Consider the following 20,551-nt stretch of genomic DNA (forward strand, 5'->3'; position numbering starts at 1 on the left):
TTCTTAATCATCAATCTACTTGAGCATTCAGCTCAGTCAGCTTCCCGCACCTCCGAACCCCTCGCCACACTTCCCCATTGGCCACGAGTTGGATTTACAGTGACAGGTACTTTTACAGGCTCACTGCCGCACAACACAAGTATTTGGCACAGTTGGCCTCCCACCAGGCTGCAGCCGCTCTTTTGTCTCATTAGTTGGCTGCCACTGTTCCCCGTGCCAGACCTGATTATCTTTATGTCTGCCTGGATCTGAAAAACACGCCACTATTATTCAGTGCAGACCTGGCGAGAATGAGGAAGCATTTTCAGATTTATCAGATTTGAAAATAAAGTGCTGAATTTAAAGTGCTGAACGCCGATTCTTAAAGCAGTCACAAGTGCACACTTATTTATTCAGGCGTTGGGCCCTGATAAGCCAAGTGTAACGGCCCTCTTGCTTTCCTGATCTGTTCTCATGACTGATCCCATAATGAATGTTTAACTTGTTTGTAGGTTCACTAACAGGCCACTATTCCTATATGTCCAGCCATACACTCTGTTCTATTTGGCTCCAGAGTAGCTAAGGGAATCGGGGATGAATGTGTCTCCCCTAGAGTTTCCCCTTTTAGGGTCTGCAGAGCTGCTGACCACAAACGAGAGGCCAGTTCTCGGGGGACGCATTTCTTTGATAAATGTGTCACGTTCTAGGCCACAGGCAATTCAGCCAGTCATGATCCATTTCACCGTGGGATCCACTGGAGAGTCCCGTGGTCCTGAACAGTGTATTACATTTACGGTTGAATGAATTTGAAGCAACTGGAAACATATTAATGTTCATTGCATTTGTTCCTTTACATCTAAAGAGTTGTTCCTGTTTATGCAAACAGTCAATTAAACAGACAAATAATTAAGAACAATGTTCCCATTTCTTTGTTTCAGGAAATCAATATAAGTTATTTTTTTTCTTTATCAGGTGCTTGTAGGATTTAATAGAGCAAATGGAAAAAATCACAAGCAAGTCGTTGGAACGCCTCTGTGTGTACAACGGTGACTCACTCTATGTGGATGAGATCTGATACACACGGCTGCCAAGTCCACTCGATGGCTGGCACCGGCAACCCGAACACGGTGCAGGTGAGATGATGCTGCTTGCCAAACACGTAGGGCTGCACGTCCAAGGAGGTGAGCCCCGCCTCTGAAATAGTTGGCTTCACTGTTTGTGAGAGGGGGATGTACACACACAGGTGCAAAGACACACACACACACACACACACACACACACACACACACACATACACGGGTACATAAACACACACCGCAGCAGGGAGACAAAAGGGTGAGGAGGGAAAAAAAGGGGGAGAGGAACAACAGGTTAGATCAAACATCCCCAGTGGCGACCTAGCCCTTGGCTCTCTGGAATCCCATAATGTCTTTATAATGAGTCGCGACAGACATGATGGATGGCCACGGAGGGGCTGCCATTGACACCACTTGTCCTTTGGACACTGTGCGAGAGCAGGGCGGCCGGGTGATTGGCTGGCTGAGGGTCAGCGTGTGACCCGGCTGTGGCCCGTGCCCAGGTCACTGAGGCAGCCTGAGCCAAAGATCAGGCTGCACACAGCCACAGAGCGTGACAAAAACGCAAAGACTGCAGACCGGCGCACACATGCACGCTATGCCAGCTCAAAACAAGCGATGAGCTAAAGTTTAAAAATATCCTGAATTGATGTCAGGTACTGTGGCTCAGTTTGGTGTGTGTTTTTTACATCGTCTCTACAATAAATCAGGAATGTTTTGTGCGTTGGGATGTTCCAAGAACATAAATACAACCCAGAAGGGGGCTGATCTTTGCACTTCTTTGGCACGGCATCAAGATTCCTCGATAATGTCTGAAGAATGCCACGAAAGCAGCAGTCTGAAACATTTATATCCGCCCGTGTTCACACGTACAGCTATTCTAGTCACTGCAGCAGCGATTACATGCACGGTGCCTTTTCCTCAAGCTGTGCACATGCTGTTTGGAACACGTTGTTCAAATGAGCTGCGCTGGATAAACACATGCTGAGGATGCAAATAAATGCTTGGGACTATGGGGGGGCCTGAAAGCAGTGGAGTCTGCGTGCGGAGCGGAGCACAGGCCATTTACGCGCCGCGCCGAGTCCCCATGCGAGAGCCTCAATAATCAACAACAGCTGCCCCTGCTACGTCAATCCAGCCCTGGAATCAACAAGCCCGCAGAATTCCACTCATTCTGGAGCTGCTACCTGCCGTCCAGCCGACTGCGCCGAGGGCGAACCAAGCAGCCGAGCCGCCTGTTTCGTTCAGAGATCGGCAGATGAGTTTCAGGCTCACCGTTGACGACCAGCGTGTAGCTCAGGTTCCTGTGCAAGCCCACCGCCTGGTTGCCCACGCTCACGGTGAAGACGCCGGCGTGCTTGAGCTGCACGTCGCTGATGATCAGGTTGTAATTGGATATCTTGTAAGTGGAATTTTTCTGGATGGGAACCCCATCCTTGTACCTGAAGGAATGAAAAACGGTTTGAAAATGCCTGGGTAATACATGAATAAATGGATAAACAAATAAACAATGGTGAAAAGATGATCTCGTACCACGCCGTCAATTCTGCTCGGGGCAGGGCGTTGACCTTGGGCTCAAACACCAGTCTTTTCCTGCCTTCTGGGACAACCACTGTGCTGGCGCGCTCATTCCTGTAGGAGACGTTGAGGAACGGATGCTCTGCGAGAAAAATATAGACATACATTTAGTTTTTCAGAAGGAGACATACAAAAATACAGCCAGCACTGGAGAAGGCACAAAATCAATGAATTTGAAATCTTTTTTTCTTTCTGAGGTTATGCTCACCATAGACGATGACTTTTGCAGTGGCGTCCTTGTACTTTGTGGGGCTGATCTCAGCTCTGCAGCTGTACACACCTTTATGCTCCATGGTGATGTTTTGCAACTCCAGAGCACTGCTGATCACAGTGACTCGCGCGGGATCGTCTCTTTTTTTTATGATGTTTTGACGGCCATTCTGGACACAAAGAAAGCACCGTAAATCCTGACCGTTCAGTGCATGCAGTGGGATTTATTTATTTATTTGCAATAGTGATAAAAGGTGACTGACTTTAATCTGTGGAAAATCCCAACTGAATGTTAGTCGTCCATTATAGGTGGTCTCGCCAGTGCAGTTGAGCACAAGAGTTTCTCCGACCAATATTCTGACACGGTCCGGGGTGATCTTAACAGTTTCGAGATCAAGAGCTACGAGATGGAGACAGGTGCAAAACGAATGAAATGCGCAAAACAGGCACCACAATCCAAACATTTCTTTTCCATTTAATAGAAAGCCTCTCCACCAAAAGAAGTAGACGTGGACTCACTCTGCCCGAGGGGCATGAACTTTGATGACACCTTAAGGCCCCTGACGGTGGCATGACACGTCAGCCAGTAATGCCCGGTGTAGGGACCGTAGGGAATCCTGAATCCCACCTTTGGATCCCATTGCTTTCCCGCTTTTATCTCCTGCGACAACTCTGGAACCTGCGACAGGAGAGTTTCAAGCGGAGGCGTTATTTTCTGCGCCGAGAATACATGTTGACAATTTGCGACGATCACTGAGGCGAGTAGACAGAAAATGTGACGCGCTCTGCTTCATTTAATTTCATCCTCTGCCAGGCTCAGCTGGCGTCGCACATTCGGACGTTCTTTTCTCTCGCAGCGCAACCACTGAAATTGTTTGTCCAACTGAGGATTAAACGCGGCTAATTTCGGAAAAGGATGTACGTGTCTTTTGGGCAGCGTTTATTGTCGTGCCAAGAAGCAGAACTGGGGAAGGAAGGGTAGCAGGCAGGAAGGAGGACTGCCAGCAATGGACCAAGGCGCTAGGAAGGTCACAGAAACGCTACCTGTGCCACTTAGGAGTAACTAATATTTATCCACAGTTGGTACTGTGTCACATTGTTCTATACCGGAATATGTCTTTCAAGGCTTCTTTCACTGGCATGAACTGTCAAAGTCCTCATGATGACTTACCTGCTGCTTCCTCAGAACGTTTTGCTATCGCATTTCCTGATGTTTGCAAAAAAAAAAAAAGCCAGGAGAGGAGGGACCTGCTAAATTTAGGCCCGAGAGTCTATTCTGAGAAAATGGCTCTTGGAGCACCTTCCTGCTTGTGGAGGAAGCAGACACAACGACTCCCCTCGCCCCGACGCCCAGGAGCTTCCCTCAGACACGCCACTGTCCCAGGGCGGTTTGTGTGAGACGGATTGATTCTCCGTGCCAAGAGTGTGAGAACAACAGAGTTCCTTTTGGAGGAAATGTTTTCTTTTTTTTTTTTAAATGAAGATTTCAGGTAGCCTGCACCAGTAATAATAGCAACACTGCTTTATCAGATGTTCTGATTATTTTTTTAAACAGTCGAAAAGTGATGCAGGCTTGTTGAGGCTTGTTGTTTATGCTCCATGAGGAGGTCAGAAAGGGGTGAGAAGAGTTTGTCCCAGTGAGGTCTTACCCCCTCCAGTGTGACTTCTGTATCAGGAGAAGACGTCCTGCAGGGGATAATTAGGCTTGTAAATTCTGTGTAGACGAACAGGACCTGCGGTTGGGTATAATTTGGATTCACGAATGGTTGCTCAGGATCTGCAGACCAGAAAAAAAAACACCACTCAAATAATGCAAACAAGAAGAGCGGTTCCCCTCAAGTGCAGCCGCTGAAGCAAAACGTATTAGGTGTCAGATTTAAGGCTGGTCGTGATGCTCCTGCTGAGATTCACACTGTGTGTGTGTTTTGAGTAGAAAAATACAAGTGTGGTGCAAGTTTTTGAATATGTAAACAGTCTGCGGCTGAGAGGAATCAATTGTGATAATGATATATAATAGAAAAGCCAGACTTTTGTTCAAAGTAGTCTGACCACTCGGAATGTCCATGAATGTGTTAAATTCTGCTCTTAGGTACACACAGGCTTTGCACAAATGCCGATACACACTTTAGACTTGGCCTTAGGAAAACAGTAGCCAGAGCAGGAAATCACAGTCACTGACCGGGGCTTCTCACGTAATCACGCTTAGCCTTCCACTTCCAGAAGAAACCATGCAGTAGAGGCAAAAGAACCTACTTCCTGTGTGTGTGTGTGTGTGTGTGTGTGTGTGTGTGTGTGTGTGTGTGTGTGTGTGTGTGTGCGTGCGTGCAGTGTGCATGTGTGTGAACAGGAGAGAACTGTGGCGCTTACATACTGTACATGAGAAATACATTTAGCTCTATAACAAGGATGGGCAAACTACGGCCTGGGGTCCATATGCGGCCAACCTTGAAGAAATTAAATCAGTAGTGAGTAATTAATAAAATAGTTGTATTTCATCCATTTTTTTCAGTGTTTTTAGAAATATTTTAATAAAGACCTGAATACCGTGGGGTTTCAAAGAAAGTTATTTTTTGGGAACTTTGCTTTGGTTCATTTTCAATTGACATTAAAGCCACATGTTTTCTACATATACCACGATATATATTTTTTCTCCAATGAGGTGGGTCACCAAAACACTCCATCCTTCTGCTCCTGCTCCGGCCCCCTCTGTCAAATCTCGGAACCCATTGTGGCCCACCAGTCATAAGGTTTGCCCACCCCTGTTCTATAACCTTCAGTCGCTAAAGTAAATAATCAAAACAATTGTGAGTCTTTATCAGCACCAGCCACACAAATACAAATAATGACCTCGTAGAAGTTAAAACTTTCTTTTACAGCCAACTTTTACATAATGATAGCATATGATAGTAATTACAAAAGCGATCACTGTTAAAAATAAAGAATTTAACTTGTTGCGGTGAAGGACAAGTTGGCCCCATGTTCATCATTTTAACAAAGATTCTACACCAGCCGTGAACCATAACAGAGGTTCTACATCCTGGACCGTCTCACCTTGGACATAGACGTATGTTGAGGAGGTGTGGTCCCAACCATCTCTAGAGTAGGTGCAGGTGTATGTTCCTGTGTCGCTGGCGCTCAGGAGGGTGATGGTCAAGTTGCTGCAGTGTGAGTGAGGGTGGTGTCTGTCGCTGCACGGCTCCACGCTCACACCCTCTGACGAGACAGAGCGAGCGGCATCGCCCAGCGTCCAGCTCAGCTGGCCGTGACCCCTGATGGAAAAGGGGGAATCAGCTCGCTGATCATCTGTTCTCTTGCCTGAAGCCCAAACAACGACCTCAACCAACTCTTAGGCTTTTCATGTTTAGGATGGCAGCTGTCACTTCCCCCATGGGAACTTTTTTTTTTTTTTTTAACTTATTACACACTTCAAGTTTATTTTTACTTAATCTCGAGTCATCCGACAGTTTGAACTTTCACGTGGGAAACATGTTTCTGCTGAATGACGTGCACGGCGGACACATTCTTTCCACTTTAAAATCTCTGATTAAAGGGATCCCAGAGGAGCATCAAGCATTTCTTGCATACCATTTGCCTTTGCACGAGCAAGTTCTGAGGCAGCTACTACCTCCCCGCTCTCATCCCAGTGACAGAAAACCAAGCGGCACCGTGTGGGCCCCCCCGGCGCCATAGTGGCCTTGTAGGGAAGCATTGCACCAGTGAGATATGAGTTCCTGAACATTCCTCGAAGTCCTAGAAAATGATGCAAGGCAGTAAATTCTTCAAAGTTCAGAACGCAGCGCACTTTGGTTCCCAGAGTGATGAGTGCGCAGCACCGCCACTCATTCTTCTGTGTCCCTGCGGAACAGCAAGTGTTCCGAGTCCCCTGGGTTTCATCATAATTCCCCCAACAGCCATTTTTATAAAGCAATGTGGGAGGCGTGCATACACAACCGCTAATCAACACGTGATCACTCAGCAATAGGCCGCTCCTCATCCCCACTGACACATGACCAATTAAAGTAAAAGAAACCCTGGGTCCATAAGTGAGAACCCACATACCTGCAGGTGAGGCTCAACACATCGTCCTTGTGGAGGAGGAGAGGGTTGTCAGACGGAAGGATCTTTGGCAAGTCATTTCTCCCCACATGGCCTGCTGGAAGACACACACACACACACACACACACACACACACACACAAACACACACACACACACACACACACACACACACACACACACACACACACACACAAACACACAGACAGCAGAATTGGATCAGCGGAGTTTATCAGTCCTGTCACATGCTGAGAGAGGAAGCTGTGAGCAAAGTTGTGACAAAAGTTAATCTTTTCACTAATCATTAAGCTCTGGTTTATTTTTCCACATCCATCTGCATGCCACTCTGAGGTTTATCTGCTTTATCTGCTCTTATTGACTCGGCTCTGGCCAGCCAGAAGCAGACAGACATACTTTTTTTTTTTTTTTTAAGAAATCATTCTCTCTTCACTAAGTTGCTTGATTGTGACTATTTCAAGCATTCCATCAGACTTCACAGATTTTATCCCTTTCTGTTCTCTCCCTGACTCATTAGCACATTTGGACTTTGTGCCTCTGCTCAGAGAGGTCCCCTCATTTAAAATTCAACCTTTAATGCCTCCAATATAACCACATCAATTTCACTTTATCAATATGTTTTGGTCTAATTCTTATTATTTTTTGTTTTTGTATTCCGTGCATTAAAATGCGGCTATCGGGGAGCAGCACCTGGTGCTCATTTCCTAAAATGTCAGAATGATAACAAACCAAAAAAAAGTACTATTTCTCTCTTTTTAACTTTGCACTCTGAACACTGCTGTCACGCTATCACTGGGTCACAAACATGAGGACGATGGGCAGCAGCAGCATCGGCTTGGTGATGCGCCAGCCGCATCTGTTGACAGCTCTACCAGGTAAGGAGTCAACATAGGAAGCACGGCAACTCTCCCAGTTGTCCGGACAGCGTCACGGTCCCATCACTGGCTTCCTCTCTGTCTTTTCAGCGGCCTCCCTCAGCAGCAGTTGTTGTGGTCAGAAAACAACTTGGGTGAGGCCGCCCTCTTCCTCTGCCATGTCCACATGAGCCCGTGTTTATAGCATGGAATCGACGAGGACAACAGAGCTGCACAACTTGACTATCACCCTAACAGACAATAGACAGACGTTTGAAAGGAAACGCACACACAAATACACACATAAGCGCGCTCGCGTTATGGCGATGCACGCACGCAGCATGCAGAGAAAGTTTATTAAGGTTTTTTTTGCTGTAATTCAGAGCAGCTGCTGTGCTCACAACGAGCTGACGACTGCCAGCGTTGGCAGTTGCACTCAATATAGACTTCCTCACAAAAAATATCATTGTTTGTCCAAGGTCAAGCAGGGGGGAAGTGACGTGGCCCTCTTTAATGCCGTGCTTGCGTAATAGTTTGAGATGAATACAAATTGTGACCTTCGGTGACAGATTCTACGTTGGTGAACGATGCCTGTTTGTTTTTCTTGTGCGAGAGCGCAACAACCTGGCCTTTTTCTCATCTCCCGCTTGCACAAAATTGGCAGCGGGTCTTGAAATTGAATCGCTGGAAAAATGGAAAAAGCACACAAACAATCAAAGAAGGGGGCCGACGGATAATCAGCAATGACACAAAAAGAATCGCTTTGAGTCATTGATCCTTGAAAAACAGGTTACATGCCTGCAGCGTTATTTGCATCATAACACCCGTGACAGCCGTTGTGAACGCCGGCCCAACCCCAAGCAGCGGTGATTAACAGGCCACTTCCTCCAAAGAGCCAAACTGTCATTTTATTTCAGCCACAAGCTAATGGATGAATCAGCGCTCCTTCTAAAAGAAATAATTCTGCAGCCGTCCTTCCGCTCACACGCCCTCCCACCAGCGGCTGTGTGCAGCGCTCCTGAAGCAGAGCACCTGAAAAAGGGCAGAGGTGGCTCGTAGAGCTGGCAGTGAGAGGCTCGAGGCCAGTTCTCAATGGCAACCATTAATAAGAGGACAGGCAGGAGTTGGGTTCGGCGTCTGGAGCTCGGCTTTCCGGTTAGTCACAAAGCATCAAACTGTTAACTGACCCAGGGCCGGGTTAGCCTCATTAGACCCGGATCACATCATTTGTACTCGCCCCTTTCACTCAACGGAGGTTGATGATGCAAACAACAATGTGGTGTAGAGTTTGGACCAAAGGGACTAAAATCTCAGATTGTCCACAAGCTTCCCTGCGCTGTTCTGAAACATTTTGTCACAAAAAGAAATCTGTAAATATTTAGTCTGACCTCCCAGGAAAACAACAAAAACAGACGATTTCCCAGTGACGCAGCAACCACCAGAGATGCTGACCGCACATGCACTGTAGCCCTAATAATGTAAAAAAAAAAAAAAAAAAAAAAAAGCTGAACTAAAACCTTCAAATCTGATTTATTTTGTACAGCTAAAAGGTTCAACACTTATCACTGAAAGGTATTTATAGGTATGACATGGAATAAATAATATGCATGGAAATTTAAGTTTGATTAAAATGGAAAACAAATTACACATTGTGCCCTTTACAAAAACATTCAATTGCATTAATGGGAAATATTTACACTGGGACCAGGAAGTCTGTTGTGGTTCATAACATGGTGCATTACAAACTATCGAGGAGAATCTTAATCCCAGCTAACTTGCCTGGCACATTTTGCAAGACAATCATAGCACAATTGCAAAACATAAGTTTGAGTAAAAAAAAAAGAAAGAATGCATAATGTTTGAGAGGAAGTTTCTGTTGCAACACACAAAAGTTTTCATGCCAGTGTTGGGCAAAAATAATGCAGGTTTACGGCACGAGATGACTGCACTTTTTCTTTGAACAGATGGGGAAACCCTGCTTTTACAGTTCTTGTGAGGAAACATGTCAGCAAGGGGAAATAATGTGATTTTTATGGGTTTTTTTTCCAAAGTAAAAGTAACAATAGGTTGCAATGATTCCAGCTGAACCTTTGTTTTATCACTCTCATGTGGGTGCAAAGACAGACGGCTGGAGGGTGAATTAGTGTTTGACAAAACAGTACAGGGATGATTTCTGGTGACTCATGTTCACAATGAGAAGCCACTAAGAGAAAGGCAGTGCACATAAACCTTGTGCTGCTGATGGCCCAATCCCTATAACAACTGCTCAGGGCAACAGCACATTACACATAATCTTGTAGTTATATGTATTATTTCTCACTGTGGCAATTTAAAATAAGACCAGGACTCTGTACTTTAAGGATTGTTTCCCCCCCATATTTAAGATGTCATTTCTAAAGATACTCAAGACTAGCGAAGAAGAAAAAAGGCAAAATCACAATAATAAAGACACAAATTTGAACCTTGACTGGACTCAGGACAGGACCACCTGCCAAAATGAGGCCTGACTACCAATGGACGTGTGCCCAAATGTTTTCCAAAGCCCTCCTCTTTGCCAACTACAAGGTTAAGACAACAGTTAGGGAGTGTGCCTTTTTATTGGCCGTATGTTAGCCTTTGGAGACTTAGAGGCAAAATGCCCCAGACTCCTTTAAAAAAAAAAAAAAGCACAAATAATGGAACATCTGGCCATGATGGGTGGCCATTTCAAGGTTATATAAAGTTGAGGGGAGCCAAAACACAAGGAACTGCCTGCATGCGCTTCCAAAACAGTAAACCCTGTGGATTGCTGTTCCATCATGTCTTATTAGGACAAGTAGGCAGACAGAAGCTCCCTGAAATTGGAATCTCATGCAGGATTCAAAGAAAATATATTGCCGGCTCTAGGTGGATATGCCTGTAAGAGCCAGATGGTTCAGTCATCCTATAAGAACAACTACACAAAATAATTTGTTAAGCTGAACACACCTGTGTAAAGGATTTGCTTGTTAGGCTCTGAGTCCAGGTGGGTATGTGTGTGTTGATGCTTTCATTCTGCGGGAAGCCACTTTTACCACCGGTGACAACTGAGCCATCTCCGAACTCTGCGTTTGTCACTTTTTACGCTACCATTTTTTCTCTCTCTCCATCTCTGCTGTCCCAGGAAAGATAAAGTCGACCCAGGGCCATTCAGACCCAACATTGACTCATTCTGTTCTGAATCTCAAAGACAAAGCACGGACAGCAGTAGAGAATATAAAATGAATGATGGCACTCAAGAGAAAATAAAGCTTGGCCAAAAACCAGCTTTTACTTTCTATGATGCTTTGACCGGTCAAGTCATAAGTGTGAGGAATAATAAGATGACATGATACATTAGATACATTAAACAGTGTTTCCCAAAAGCACAAGATCACCTCAAACCACAGCTGAAATGACAATGAAAGATGCTAGCCAAGAACTTTTTGATCACAAAGGACTGTGTGAATTTTCAATAAAAGTCACTGAAAATAAAGAGGTAAAATGTTGTATTAGCGCTCTCAATTGCAGATGCACAATTTTACAGTCTCCACAACAGACCTGTCTTTGAAAACATCTTGAGATGATATATGTCCAATTAGCTGGCACAAGACCATCACTGACAGAACCCAACAAAGCAATGACAAATGTGGTTTTTTTTTTGCACTTGTCTTAATTACGAAAAGAAACAGCCCAGTGCACCATCAGCATCTGATGGCTCTACCAGTCATGTTCACTGGCACTGTACCTAAACAATAACCGCCTCCTGCTTGCTATTGTCCTGCTGGATGCAGTCTGACACACAGCTCTAAATGAGTGCAAGGAGCTCCGGGAAGAAAAATTCTGCTCAGGTAGCGTGTCATACTTCTGTGACCTTTACTCCACCAGAACAATTCCAGGCTGCCTCTTGGCCCAACATCCGCTTCCTCCTTGTGTCTTTCCCACGCTTTGTGTGTGGACAGTGAAGGAAATCTACTTCAACATCAGGGACAAAAGCATCACGGGCTGAAAGTGTGCCTGAGTGTGCCTGTGTGTGTATGTGTGTGTGTGTGTGTGTGTGTGTGTGTGTGTTTGTGTGTGGATGGGTGGAGGTGAAAATGAATAGTATTTCCTTTGTTTGGATGGGATGTTTATTTAGATAAGGGGAGGAAGGCGGGGGGAGGGCAAGTGCACCTCAGAGGCACTTCAGACCTGGCACAAGGTGTGTTAACATCCACGTTTACGTCTTGCGACGTGACGGGGAGACAATGAGGCTGATTACATTGTCAGAAAACAACATGGTCTCGGTTTCTAAAATGTTGAATCCTGCCTGCTGACGTCTGACAATTCCTGGAATAAATTTTGTATTTCATGAAATAACCAAAAGCAGGCTCATCTTATCTTTAGAAAAACTGCCAAATCACAACTGAAAACACAAAAATAGCACAAAGGAATTCATTAATTATAAATTATGCGCACAAATAAAATCGGTGCATCCTTTTCAATCACCTGTCAGCTTTGAGACGTTTTATTACCTTAATAATTGCCAATTGTAACGGAACAAGACGACCTCTAGTGGAGAAGCTTTGAAAGAGCAAAAGCAAGAAAACGGGCAGCATAAACGGGAAGAAAAAAAAAATGCCTTCAATTAAGTTGGAATTTCAAACCAATACAAGAATGCATAATGGAAGTGCACTACAATGACAAAAGTGTTTAAACAAAGGACAATAACATTACTGCGTTCAAAATGGAGAACTGTTAATAAAGCAATAAACAAGAAGCAGCGTATTATCCATGACGGAAGATAACACAATCAGTTTAATTTTACTTGGAGGTGAACTGGTTAGAACCCAGTTTAAACAACATCCATCCGGTCCTATCCGGTCTGCCTAAAGTCTCATCGCGCCACACCGGCACACGTGCAAATGCGTGAAGGACTGCTGCTTACCGTTTGCCGGCGACGAACAGCAGAGCAGGACCAGGAAAGATAATATGATGCACGCGGAGGAGACCATCCTGACCATCCTGCCGTGTCCTCGCCGGGATCCGGAGCGGCTGTGCTGGAGAAGAAGTGTCCACTGCCGAGGCGTTCAAAGCCGGGAGACTGATTTTTTTTAAAAAAAAAGTTCCCAGCCAGGAGCAAAATCAATCAAAAACACAGTCGGTAGTGTGTCCCTCCGTTAGTTTTTCGCCAATAACAACGGACAGGTTCCCTCAGGTGTACACCGCGGATGATGTGCTTCTCCCGGGTGCCATGACGCGTTTCGCGGGGGATCCAACACGGATATACCGCTGTATCCAAGCCGGGTCAGGTGTTCACGGTACCCGCCAAGAGTTAGAGCGGTTAAAACGAAGAATTTCAGTGTGATCTTAATTCCCGCCAGTAGAAGAAGAAGAAGAAGAAGAAGAAGGAGAAGAAGACGAAGAAGAAGAAAAGGGTTGTCTATCTTTATCAAACTGTGTGTTGAAAACCAATCAGCTGCTGCCTTTCGTGTGCGCGTCTCGACAACTTGGTCTGTGTGCAACACATCCAGGGCAGTTTTATGGAGCCACTCACGGACCGGAGGAAGGACTCACTCACGTCACTTTTTTGGGAGGGACCCCCGTTCGTTAGAAGACACGGATCACGCTAGAACTGACCACTATAAAGTAGGGCAACGTCATAATGATGCGTAAATGGAGATGCGTAATAATTATAAAGCATATTAATTGTTTTCAGTGAAAAACTCAATTACATTAACTAACAAATCTGCTCTCAGTGTGTGTTCCAACAGTTTGTAGTTTAAATTACATGGTAGCTCATGATGCAACATTGCCTCTGATAAAGTCACTGTGCTGTGCAGGTTAAAGGTAAAACATCTTATCTTGTCTCTGCAGGATATAGAATAAAAGATAAAAACAAATTGTGCCCTCATCAGCTAAGATATATCTCCCGGAGCATTTAGAATAAATAATGATTATTTTTGGCTTCTCGAACAGGATATGTCGCTATGTATATCAATATAAATAATCTTCTTTTGTCCAGCTGTACCCTGCAGTGTGTGGATGTGCTGCAGACTGTTTTCATTTGATTACTATAACAATCACTGTGGCTGCTGCTGCTGCTGTTGCTGCTGCAGGTCGCGGCAGCAGGCACTGTAAATATGGACATCCTGCCGTCACCTTTCCGGCCAGATCAGCTCCAAACATCAGACATGGGTGTCTTCACAGCAGAAGTGGAAAACAACGAAAGGGCATCATTCTCCTACTGGCCTGTAAAAGAAAAAGACGCAGATAATGCGTGAAGCACAAACAGATCATCCACATTCCACAATTGTTAGCTGTCTAATCTGAAGTCCCCAAACTCACTTCAGATTAAATGTTTTTTGTGTTTTTTTAAACAAAGAACAATTGCATCAACAAAAATACCAATAACAGCTTTCACATAAAACTTGTGACCCAATGAGCAATAAAAGGAAACATGTTTTCTTGCTCACTAACATTCAAATAATTAAAAAGCTCTCAGCTTGTACAAATAGGTTCAGGACAGAACCATCTTTAAAAACTTAGGAGCCCTGGAGGAAATTTTTGCAAAGTTCACAAACCTGAGGTGAGCTATATTGTATTACTCTGAGGAATAGTATAATGGATAAAAAGTATCAATACACAATGGCCAGAAAATTCACGTTTTCTTTTGTGATTTCTTTTTTTTAAAGTGGCGTACTTTGTGCTGTGTACGAAGGCAACTTCCTTCTGAAGTCTTCAACATTGGTAGAGGAGACTATCCAAGCAGGCCAGGGCAGTAGCAGATAGGTCTCATGATGAACAATCACAGGAAGTCACTGACGGTAAGAGTGTAAGAGTGTTTTCTTTCTCTCTTTTTTAAGAGGTGTGTTCAAAAAGACACTATGGGGGACTAACCGGTTCTACAAACACAGCATGTTCTCTCCATTTAGCCCGAAACACAAAGCACAGTTCAGCAGGCGAGGGGAAGGACTCACTCATAGGGTCATCTTTGGAGCTAGAAGATAATGTCATGGGGTAAATACTGGTGGACAAAATACAAAACTGGATAGAAGCATTGCTTCCATTGCTGAGTATGTACAGTTGATTTATTATACAGTGTCAATCAAATACAGCACACCCACTGTCACCCCATGACACACTGTATATCAGCAACATAAACATTTTTAAACAAAAGATTTAAAAAACGAAGACTAAAATTGAGTACACATTTCATACATGCAAAGATAACGTTACACACATACAAATTAACTTAATTTTTTAGGAACTGCATATTTAGGCTTTCTTTATGGACAATGACAAGCCTGCAGACCGTGAAATTCTTCAAAATTTTTCTCAGGTGTTAATGCAGTCTGAAATTGTCCTCTTCCTCAGTTTAACTTTGAGAGGTTAACGTTTAATTGTCACATTCTCACATTTACTGTATTAAAGATACCGTCGCCTTAATTACCTCAACTGCAAATTCCGGGACAACTTTAGCTAGCGAGGCTTGCGAATACAATAAAAAAAAAAAAAAAGAAAGAAAAGAAAAGAAAATGGAACAGCTTGTCGCAGCCATTAAAAGTAAGTACGTTTTAACAAATAAATGTTCGTTGAACAATTGTGTTTAACTGCCTCTCTACTTAAACACAAACAAACAAATGTATTTGTTTGAAAACAAATACATAAAAAAAAAAAAATAATAACTATAAAAAAGGATCAGAAAGGGTACCTGTCGTGCTGCAGCTAGTTTTAGTGATAAGCTAACTACTTGCAGTTAGCCCCGGCGAACTGCCTGTCCGCGGCTGGTAATGGAAGACATATTATCCTGGACTGCAATCTTTTATCTTCCTTAGCGCATAACGTTGATACAGGAGCGAAATGCTCATATCATGTTACATAACTATATTTTGGAATCACATATATAAACGAAAATGTGTTGTCATTTGTAGGGAAACTGTGGTTAAAACGTCTCTCTGGGTTACAAATTTTGCTTTTGTAGTCAGCTGCCAGATTTGTATGTCACTATGGGACTATAAATGTATTTAATCCCAACAACAAGCTGTTAGTAACCAATTTCGACATTGTTTTGCGTTGAAAAATACGCATTTCAAGATATGAACTAAAGTATTGATTGCGCAGACTCCATCAATACTTGTGATGTCAAGTGGCGAATCGTCGAATCGTCGAACAAGGATTTCCCCCCAAATCGTTCGTTACAAAACTCGTGTTTTTTCTTTCCTATAAATATTTATTCTTAGAATTATATTTCCACGAACAGACAATGAACGAAAGAATGCCATGGCATGTACAAAAGGAAAGCTCGTCTACCGTCAGTGCGGTTGTGCCAAACAATTACCGTAATATCTTGCGTACACAGAGCAAGTGGAAATTAAGTGTCTGCTTGCTTTACCGCTTCTGTCCGACTGTTGGATGGCTTGACCGCAGTCAAAAGGTCAGCGTGTTTCACTGGAATTTTTCTCCAAAGGTCTCACAGGGGACCTGTTGCAGAAACAGACGACAGATTATGAAGAAGTGATCGAGAATCTCTTCTCCAAAGTACGTGGCCTGGAGGATTGTCCCAAAATTCCAGATCCACAGGTAGATTCAACTGATAATGGGGCAGTTGTGTGTTTTCATGATAATGTAGAAGTATTTCATTGCACCATTCTTACCAGAAATGTCATTCAAAGTGCATTGAAACGACCTGAGGTCAGCATCAAGCATAGCACAAGTTAAAGTTAAAGTCCCAGTGATTGTCACATCCCGAAGGATGCGAAATTTGTCCTCCGCATTTGACCCATCCCCTGAGGGAGCGGTGGGCAGCTGCAGTGCTGCAGTGCCCGGGAATCATTGGGTGATCTAACCCCCCCAATTCCAACCCTGAATACTGAGTGCCAAGCAGGGAGGCAATGGGTACCATTTTTTACAAACATTTAAAACATGTTAAATAACAAGAATAATGACATAGAAGGGGGGGGGGGGGGGAAGCATAGACCAAGTCAAGGAGTAGACCCCAGTAAAGAAAAATTATTTATTTAAGACACCCATATAAGTTCTTAAGCATACTCCATGTTGACACATGGCATGACCATCCTTGACTCATTAATTTTCCTGAAGGTGCATGATGAAATGCACTGTTTTCTAATTTGTGTTGCAGCTGGAGGAATGTGCTGTCCAACTGTGGAACTGGGCAGTGACCAGAAATGTTGGAACCACAATAACTACAAATCAGAAAGCCAAAGGTACCTTGTTTTAGGGTGTATTAGATAATATACCTACTAAACACTGGTACTGGTACAAAGTGTTTTTTGTTTTGTTTTGTTTTGTTTTTTTAAAGAAAGAATGTCTTCAACTAAATGTGTATTTGTATTAAGAAACGCAATAATCTGAGGCATGACTGACAATACAGAAATCAAAACAAGACACAATACACAAATAAAAAAATAAAAAAATAATAAAAAATAAAAACTATTACGTTCAAACGTCACTGTCCGTCTCCACAGTGCGTCACGCAGCGTGCAGCCTGTTGTACTACTGTGAGCCTGACAATCCAACAGAGGGCGTCCTCCGCAAGCAAATCCTGGTAAGAACGCCGGCGCACAGCGTCCTGGCGAGCAGCTTCGCAGCAGGATGAAGGTTGTATGTCTAAACTTGACAGATGGCCAGGAACACAGGGAGAACCTGGCTGGACTGCAAAGATTCGAACAGGGCAGACACCTTCCTGAACCTAGCCGTCAAGGTAAACAGTGCAAAAAGGTGACCAAATGAGGTCAGTTTGTTTCTCCCTCATTTTTATCTGCACACTCTCCCAGAACCTTGAGACGCTGTACAGCCGACTAACTTCTCGAGGTGAAGACGCACCTTCCATCACTTCATCCAAGGAGGACGTGGAGAAGGAACTGCTTCGAATTCTCTCCTGCCAGGCGGAGTCGGTGAGCTGTTGCACACATGTGACGTTCAACACCTCCGAGGTGAATGTTTGTTCTTGTGATATTTGGCAGCTAAGGAGTGCTATTCTGACCAGACTCTCAGTGTGACGTGTGAGACAGCTAAAATGTGAACTGGAAAGTGTGTGTGTGTGTGTGTGTGTGGGGGGGGGGGGGGGGGGGGGGGCACAATATGAGGGTATAAACCTCATTCAGTGCAAACAAAGAAGCACTGTAATGCTGTTTGCTGAGCCAGGAGTCAAGGCCTCTGTTTTCTCCTGGACAGGCCTTAAGTCAAGGAAATCACCAGGAGGCTGTTGTTCATGTGCAGCGCTGTCGAGAATTGCTGCTCAGGATACCGAAAGATGTAGGAAAACACTTTTTTTGTCACAACACTACATGTTTTAATTTCACATCCCTCCGTGCATATTGCTGTTTAAAGAGTGTGGGATGGTTACGGTGAATAAATTTGTTCCCCGCAGACGGCGTATGTCTCCATTATGTGCTACAACTTTGGAATAGACACGTACAGCGCGAGGAAGTTTGAGGAGAGTGCGTTTTGGCTGAGGTAATAGTTGTCTTGTGTTTCCTTTGGAGGTGAGTACTGAGACACCAGGGCCAGAACAGGATTTCTTCCTCTTTCTGCCTTTTCACTTTTCCAGCCAAAGCTATGACATTGGGAAAATGAATGGGAAATATGGCTCTGAATCTGAAGTCCAGGTAGGAGAGGGCAACTCAATGTTTGATGCGAATAGACTTCTTATTTGGCCATAAATGAAAATACAACACTTTGACCCGCCTTCATTTTTCTCTGACGACAGGCCAAGTCGTTGAGGCTCCTTGCCACCGTTTATTTGGAGTGGGATTGTCAGAGATTTCAGGAAAAAGCCCTTAATGCCGTCACCCTTGCAAATAAGGTTGGACGTGTCATATCGTCACTGACACAGTGAGCACAACCAGGGGTCTTCTATCCAACATCAGTGTCTGATTTGGCAGGAATGCACGAGCACGTTTGGGCTGTTCTTGAAGATCAGAATTCTTTTGAGATGTGAAGCCCCGGACGATCAGATCAGAGCAGGTCGGTGGCCAAACGTATTCACTATTTATAAAGGAGCTCGTTAATATGGGCAGCAGTGTGGCCTTACAGGCTGAGAGGTCAGAGAAGACTTAAATTCCACAGAATTAAAGATTCCTCCTGTGAACATCAGTCACATTTGCTAACCCTCAGTAAGTTCTTCTGTAGACCTGCTGCTGCAGTTGAAGCTTGTTTGCGAGGCCCCTCTTCAAGCCGTGCTGTGACGTCAATCTATATTTGACCGCAGATTATTTAAAAATATCATTTCCAGGACTTCATGAGATGCTGGAAGCAACAATTTGCCTCGATGATTCTTTAAGTGCAGTGAACCTTCTCATATCCCAAGACAGGTAACCCTTGACCAGCACCTCTTGCCTGGCCTGCATTTTTATCCCGAAAACACAAAGCTCCACATTACCGTGGCCAAGAACTACATCCTGTTCAGCCGCGAACACTTGTCTGCCTCAACTTCCCCCCCCCCCCAGAGAAGTGCTGGCTTTTGAGTATTTGAAGCTGGTGAGTCAGCGCTTTGAGTCGTCGCCCGACCTGGGAGCCGCTCTCGTCCTGCATGTTGAGCTGCTGCTGCAGAGGGGCAAGGAGCTGCTGGGCAAACAGAAGATTGAGGACATCATCACGGGTGCTTCTATCTTCTAGATTAAATGTGGACTTAACTGAATGTTACACAATGGCTTTGCCTTTGTGCAAGCGAAACCAATTTTTTTTTAGTGTTGTAATTTTCACACCCACACACACAGGCCATTACACAGGGAGGCAGCTGTCTCCACAGGCCCTCGCACGCCTGCATGTCATACTGTGGGATAAAGCCTGCAGACACTTTGAGGTAAACCAGGCACACTCTTAACCCTCTAAGTCTAAGGTGTAGTTTAAAGAATGAGGCCATTACGATGCTCCAAAAATGTACATTGCAAAAGGTTTAGGAGGTTTCGTCTCCCCCAGGACAAGAGATACTCTGAGGCTCTCCAGTGGTATAACTACTCCCTGAGCTTCTTCAAGGGTGGCCTAGTGGATCCAAACCTGGCCAAACTGCAGAGGAACAGAGCTTACTGTTTCCTGCAGCTCAAACAACTGGAGAAGGTGAGATGACATGATGCCTGGAAGCTGCTAGGACTGTGTTGGAAATGTGTCAGGAGGCCACTTTCACACTCTGCACTTGGTCCTGTGTATTGATCAGGCAAAGGAAGCCATCAAAGAAGCACAGCGCTGTGACCCCGAAAGCGTCTTCACGCACTTCTGCGTCTACAAGATGGCCACGCTGGAGCACAATGTGGAGAAAGGTACTGGGAAGGCGTCGCCTTTGGCTGTATTGCTGCATTTAACTTCTCTGGTCTTTAAACTTCCTTCAGCGACAGAAGCCTTGAACTCCATGGGACCCCTGTGCAAGAATCCCGAGTCCAGTGACAGCAGACTACTGGTGTCTGACACGGCCGCTTCCAGTCTGCTCAGTTTGGCTGCTCAGATAGCTCTAGAGGTATGGTGCACGGTGCTTTGAAGGTCAGAAGTTTGTCCGGTCGAGGGTCATTTAAGATTATTACACCAGGTTCAGGTTGACAGAGGCTTTGGATCTGGAGGATTGAATCTTGCAGATACATTTTTGTATTATTATTTTTTTGTAAAATAAACTAAATAAAAAATAAAATGCAATTTTCATGCTTCCAATAAAGAATTGACGATTGTTGAGTAGCTCTCTTGCTCATCTGCGCTTCAAAATATGGTAATAGGCAGTTGCTTTCGCAATAGTAGCGAAGACTTTTGTTTCCCTGTGACAGAACGACCAGCAGGAAATAGCCGTGAAGGCACT

At 44.5% G+C, this 20,551-nt stretch overlaps 2 protein-coding genes across 4 annotated transcripts in view; one reads left to right on the forward strand and one right to left on the reverse strand.

Annotated features, from left to right (window-relative positions):
- kdrl (kinase insert domain receptor like) overlaps positions 1-13,259 on the reverse strand; it is a 37,451-nt gene extending 24,192 nt beyond the window's left edge. Inside the window, exons 1-10 of one of the 3 annotated variants that reach the window (XM_076046371.1) lie at positions 12,695-13,258; positions 6,903-6,993; positions 5,895-6,112; positions 4,493-4,620; positions 3,363-3,522; positions 3,107-3,243; positions 2,842-3,013; positions 2,589-2,715; positions 2,331-2,497; positions 1,035-1,191 (exon numbers count right to left, since the gene is read on the reverse strand). In XM_076046371.1, the coding sequence (XP_075902486.1) occupies positions 1,035-1,191; positions 2,331-2,497; positions 2,589-2,715; positions 2,842-3,013; positions 3,107-3,243; positions 3,363-3,522; positions 4,493-4,620; positions 5,895-6,112; positions 6,903-6,993; positions 12,695-12,770 (1,433 nt within the window). In that variant the 5' untranslated portion in view covers positions 12,771-13,258. Of the gene's footprint in view, positions 1-1,034; positions 1,192-2,330; positions 2,498-2,588; positions 2,716-2,841; positions 3,014-3,106; positions 3,244-3,362; positions 3,523-4,492; positions 4,621-5,894; positions 6,113-6,902; positions 6,997-12,694 lie in introns of all 3 variants that reach the window. The other 2 variants (XM_076046370.1, XM_076046372.1) reach the window with 2 other exon arrangements.
- Positions 13,260-15,187: 1,928 nt separating this feature from the next.
- The window catches only part of tex11 (testis expressed 11), a 10,361-nt gene continuing 4,997 nt past the window's right edge, over positions 15,188-20,551 (forward strand). Inside the window, exons 1-18 of the mRNA XM_076046575.1 lie at positions 15,188-15,312; positions 16,217-16,329; positions 16,889-16,973; positions 17,235-17,314; positions 17,390-17,470; positions 17,544-17,663; positions 17,944-18,024; positions 18,140-18,225; positions 18,320-18,377; positions 18,479-18,574; positions 18,654-18,735; positions 19,004-19,082; positions 19,218-19,369; positions 19,488-19,573; positions 19,690-19,827; positions 19,925-20,027; positions 20,097-20,221; positions 20,520-20,551. The exon at positions 20,520-20,551 is cut by the window's right edge and continues 54 nt beyond it. Coding sequence (XP_075902690.1) covers positions 15,285-15,312; positions 16,217-16,329; positions 16,889-16,973; positions 17,235-17,314; positions 17,390-17,470; positions 17,544-17,663; positions 17,944-18,024; positions 18,140-18,225; positions 18,320-18,377; positions 18,479-18,574; positions 18,654-18,735; positions 19,004-19,082; positions 19,218-19,369; positions 19,488-19,573; positions 19,690-19,827; positions 19,925-20,027; positions 20,097-20,221; positions 20,520-20,551 — 1,625 coding nt within the window. The 5' untranslated portion in view covers positions 15,188-15,284. The remainder of the gene's footprint in view (positions 15,313-16,216; positions 16,330-16,888; positions 16,974-17,234; positions 17,315-17,389; positions 17,471-17,543; positions 17,664-17,943; positions 18,025-18,139; positions 18,226-18,319; positions 18,378-18,478; positions 18,575-18,653; positions 18,736-19,003; positions 19,083-19,217; positions 19,370-19,487; positions 19,574-19,689; positions 19,828-19,924; positions 20,028-20,096; positions 20,222-20,519) is intronic.

The sequence above is a fragment of the Nelusetta ayraudi genome, unplaced genomic scaffold, assembly GCF_046127955.1.
Source record: "Nelusetta ayraudi isolate G7.1 ecotype Tasmania unplaced genomic scaffold, CSIRO-AGI_Nayr_v1 ptg000090l, whole genome shotgun sequence".
In the NCBI taxonomy this organism is placed as follows: domain Eukaryota; kingdom Metazoa; phylum Chordata; class Actinopteri; order Tetraodontiformes; family Monacanthidae; genus Nelusetta; species Nelusetta ayraudi.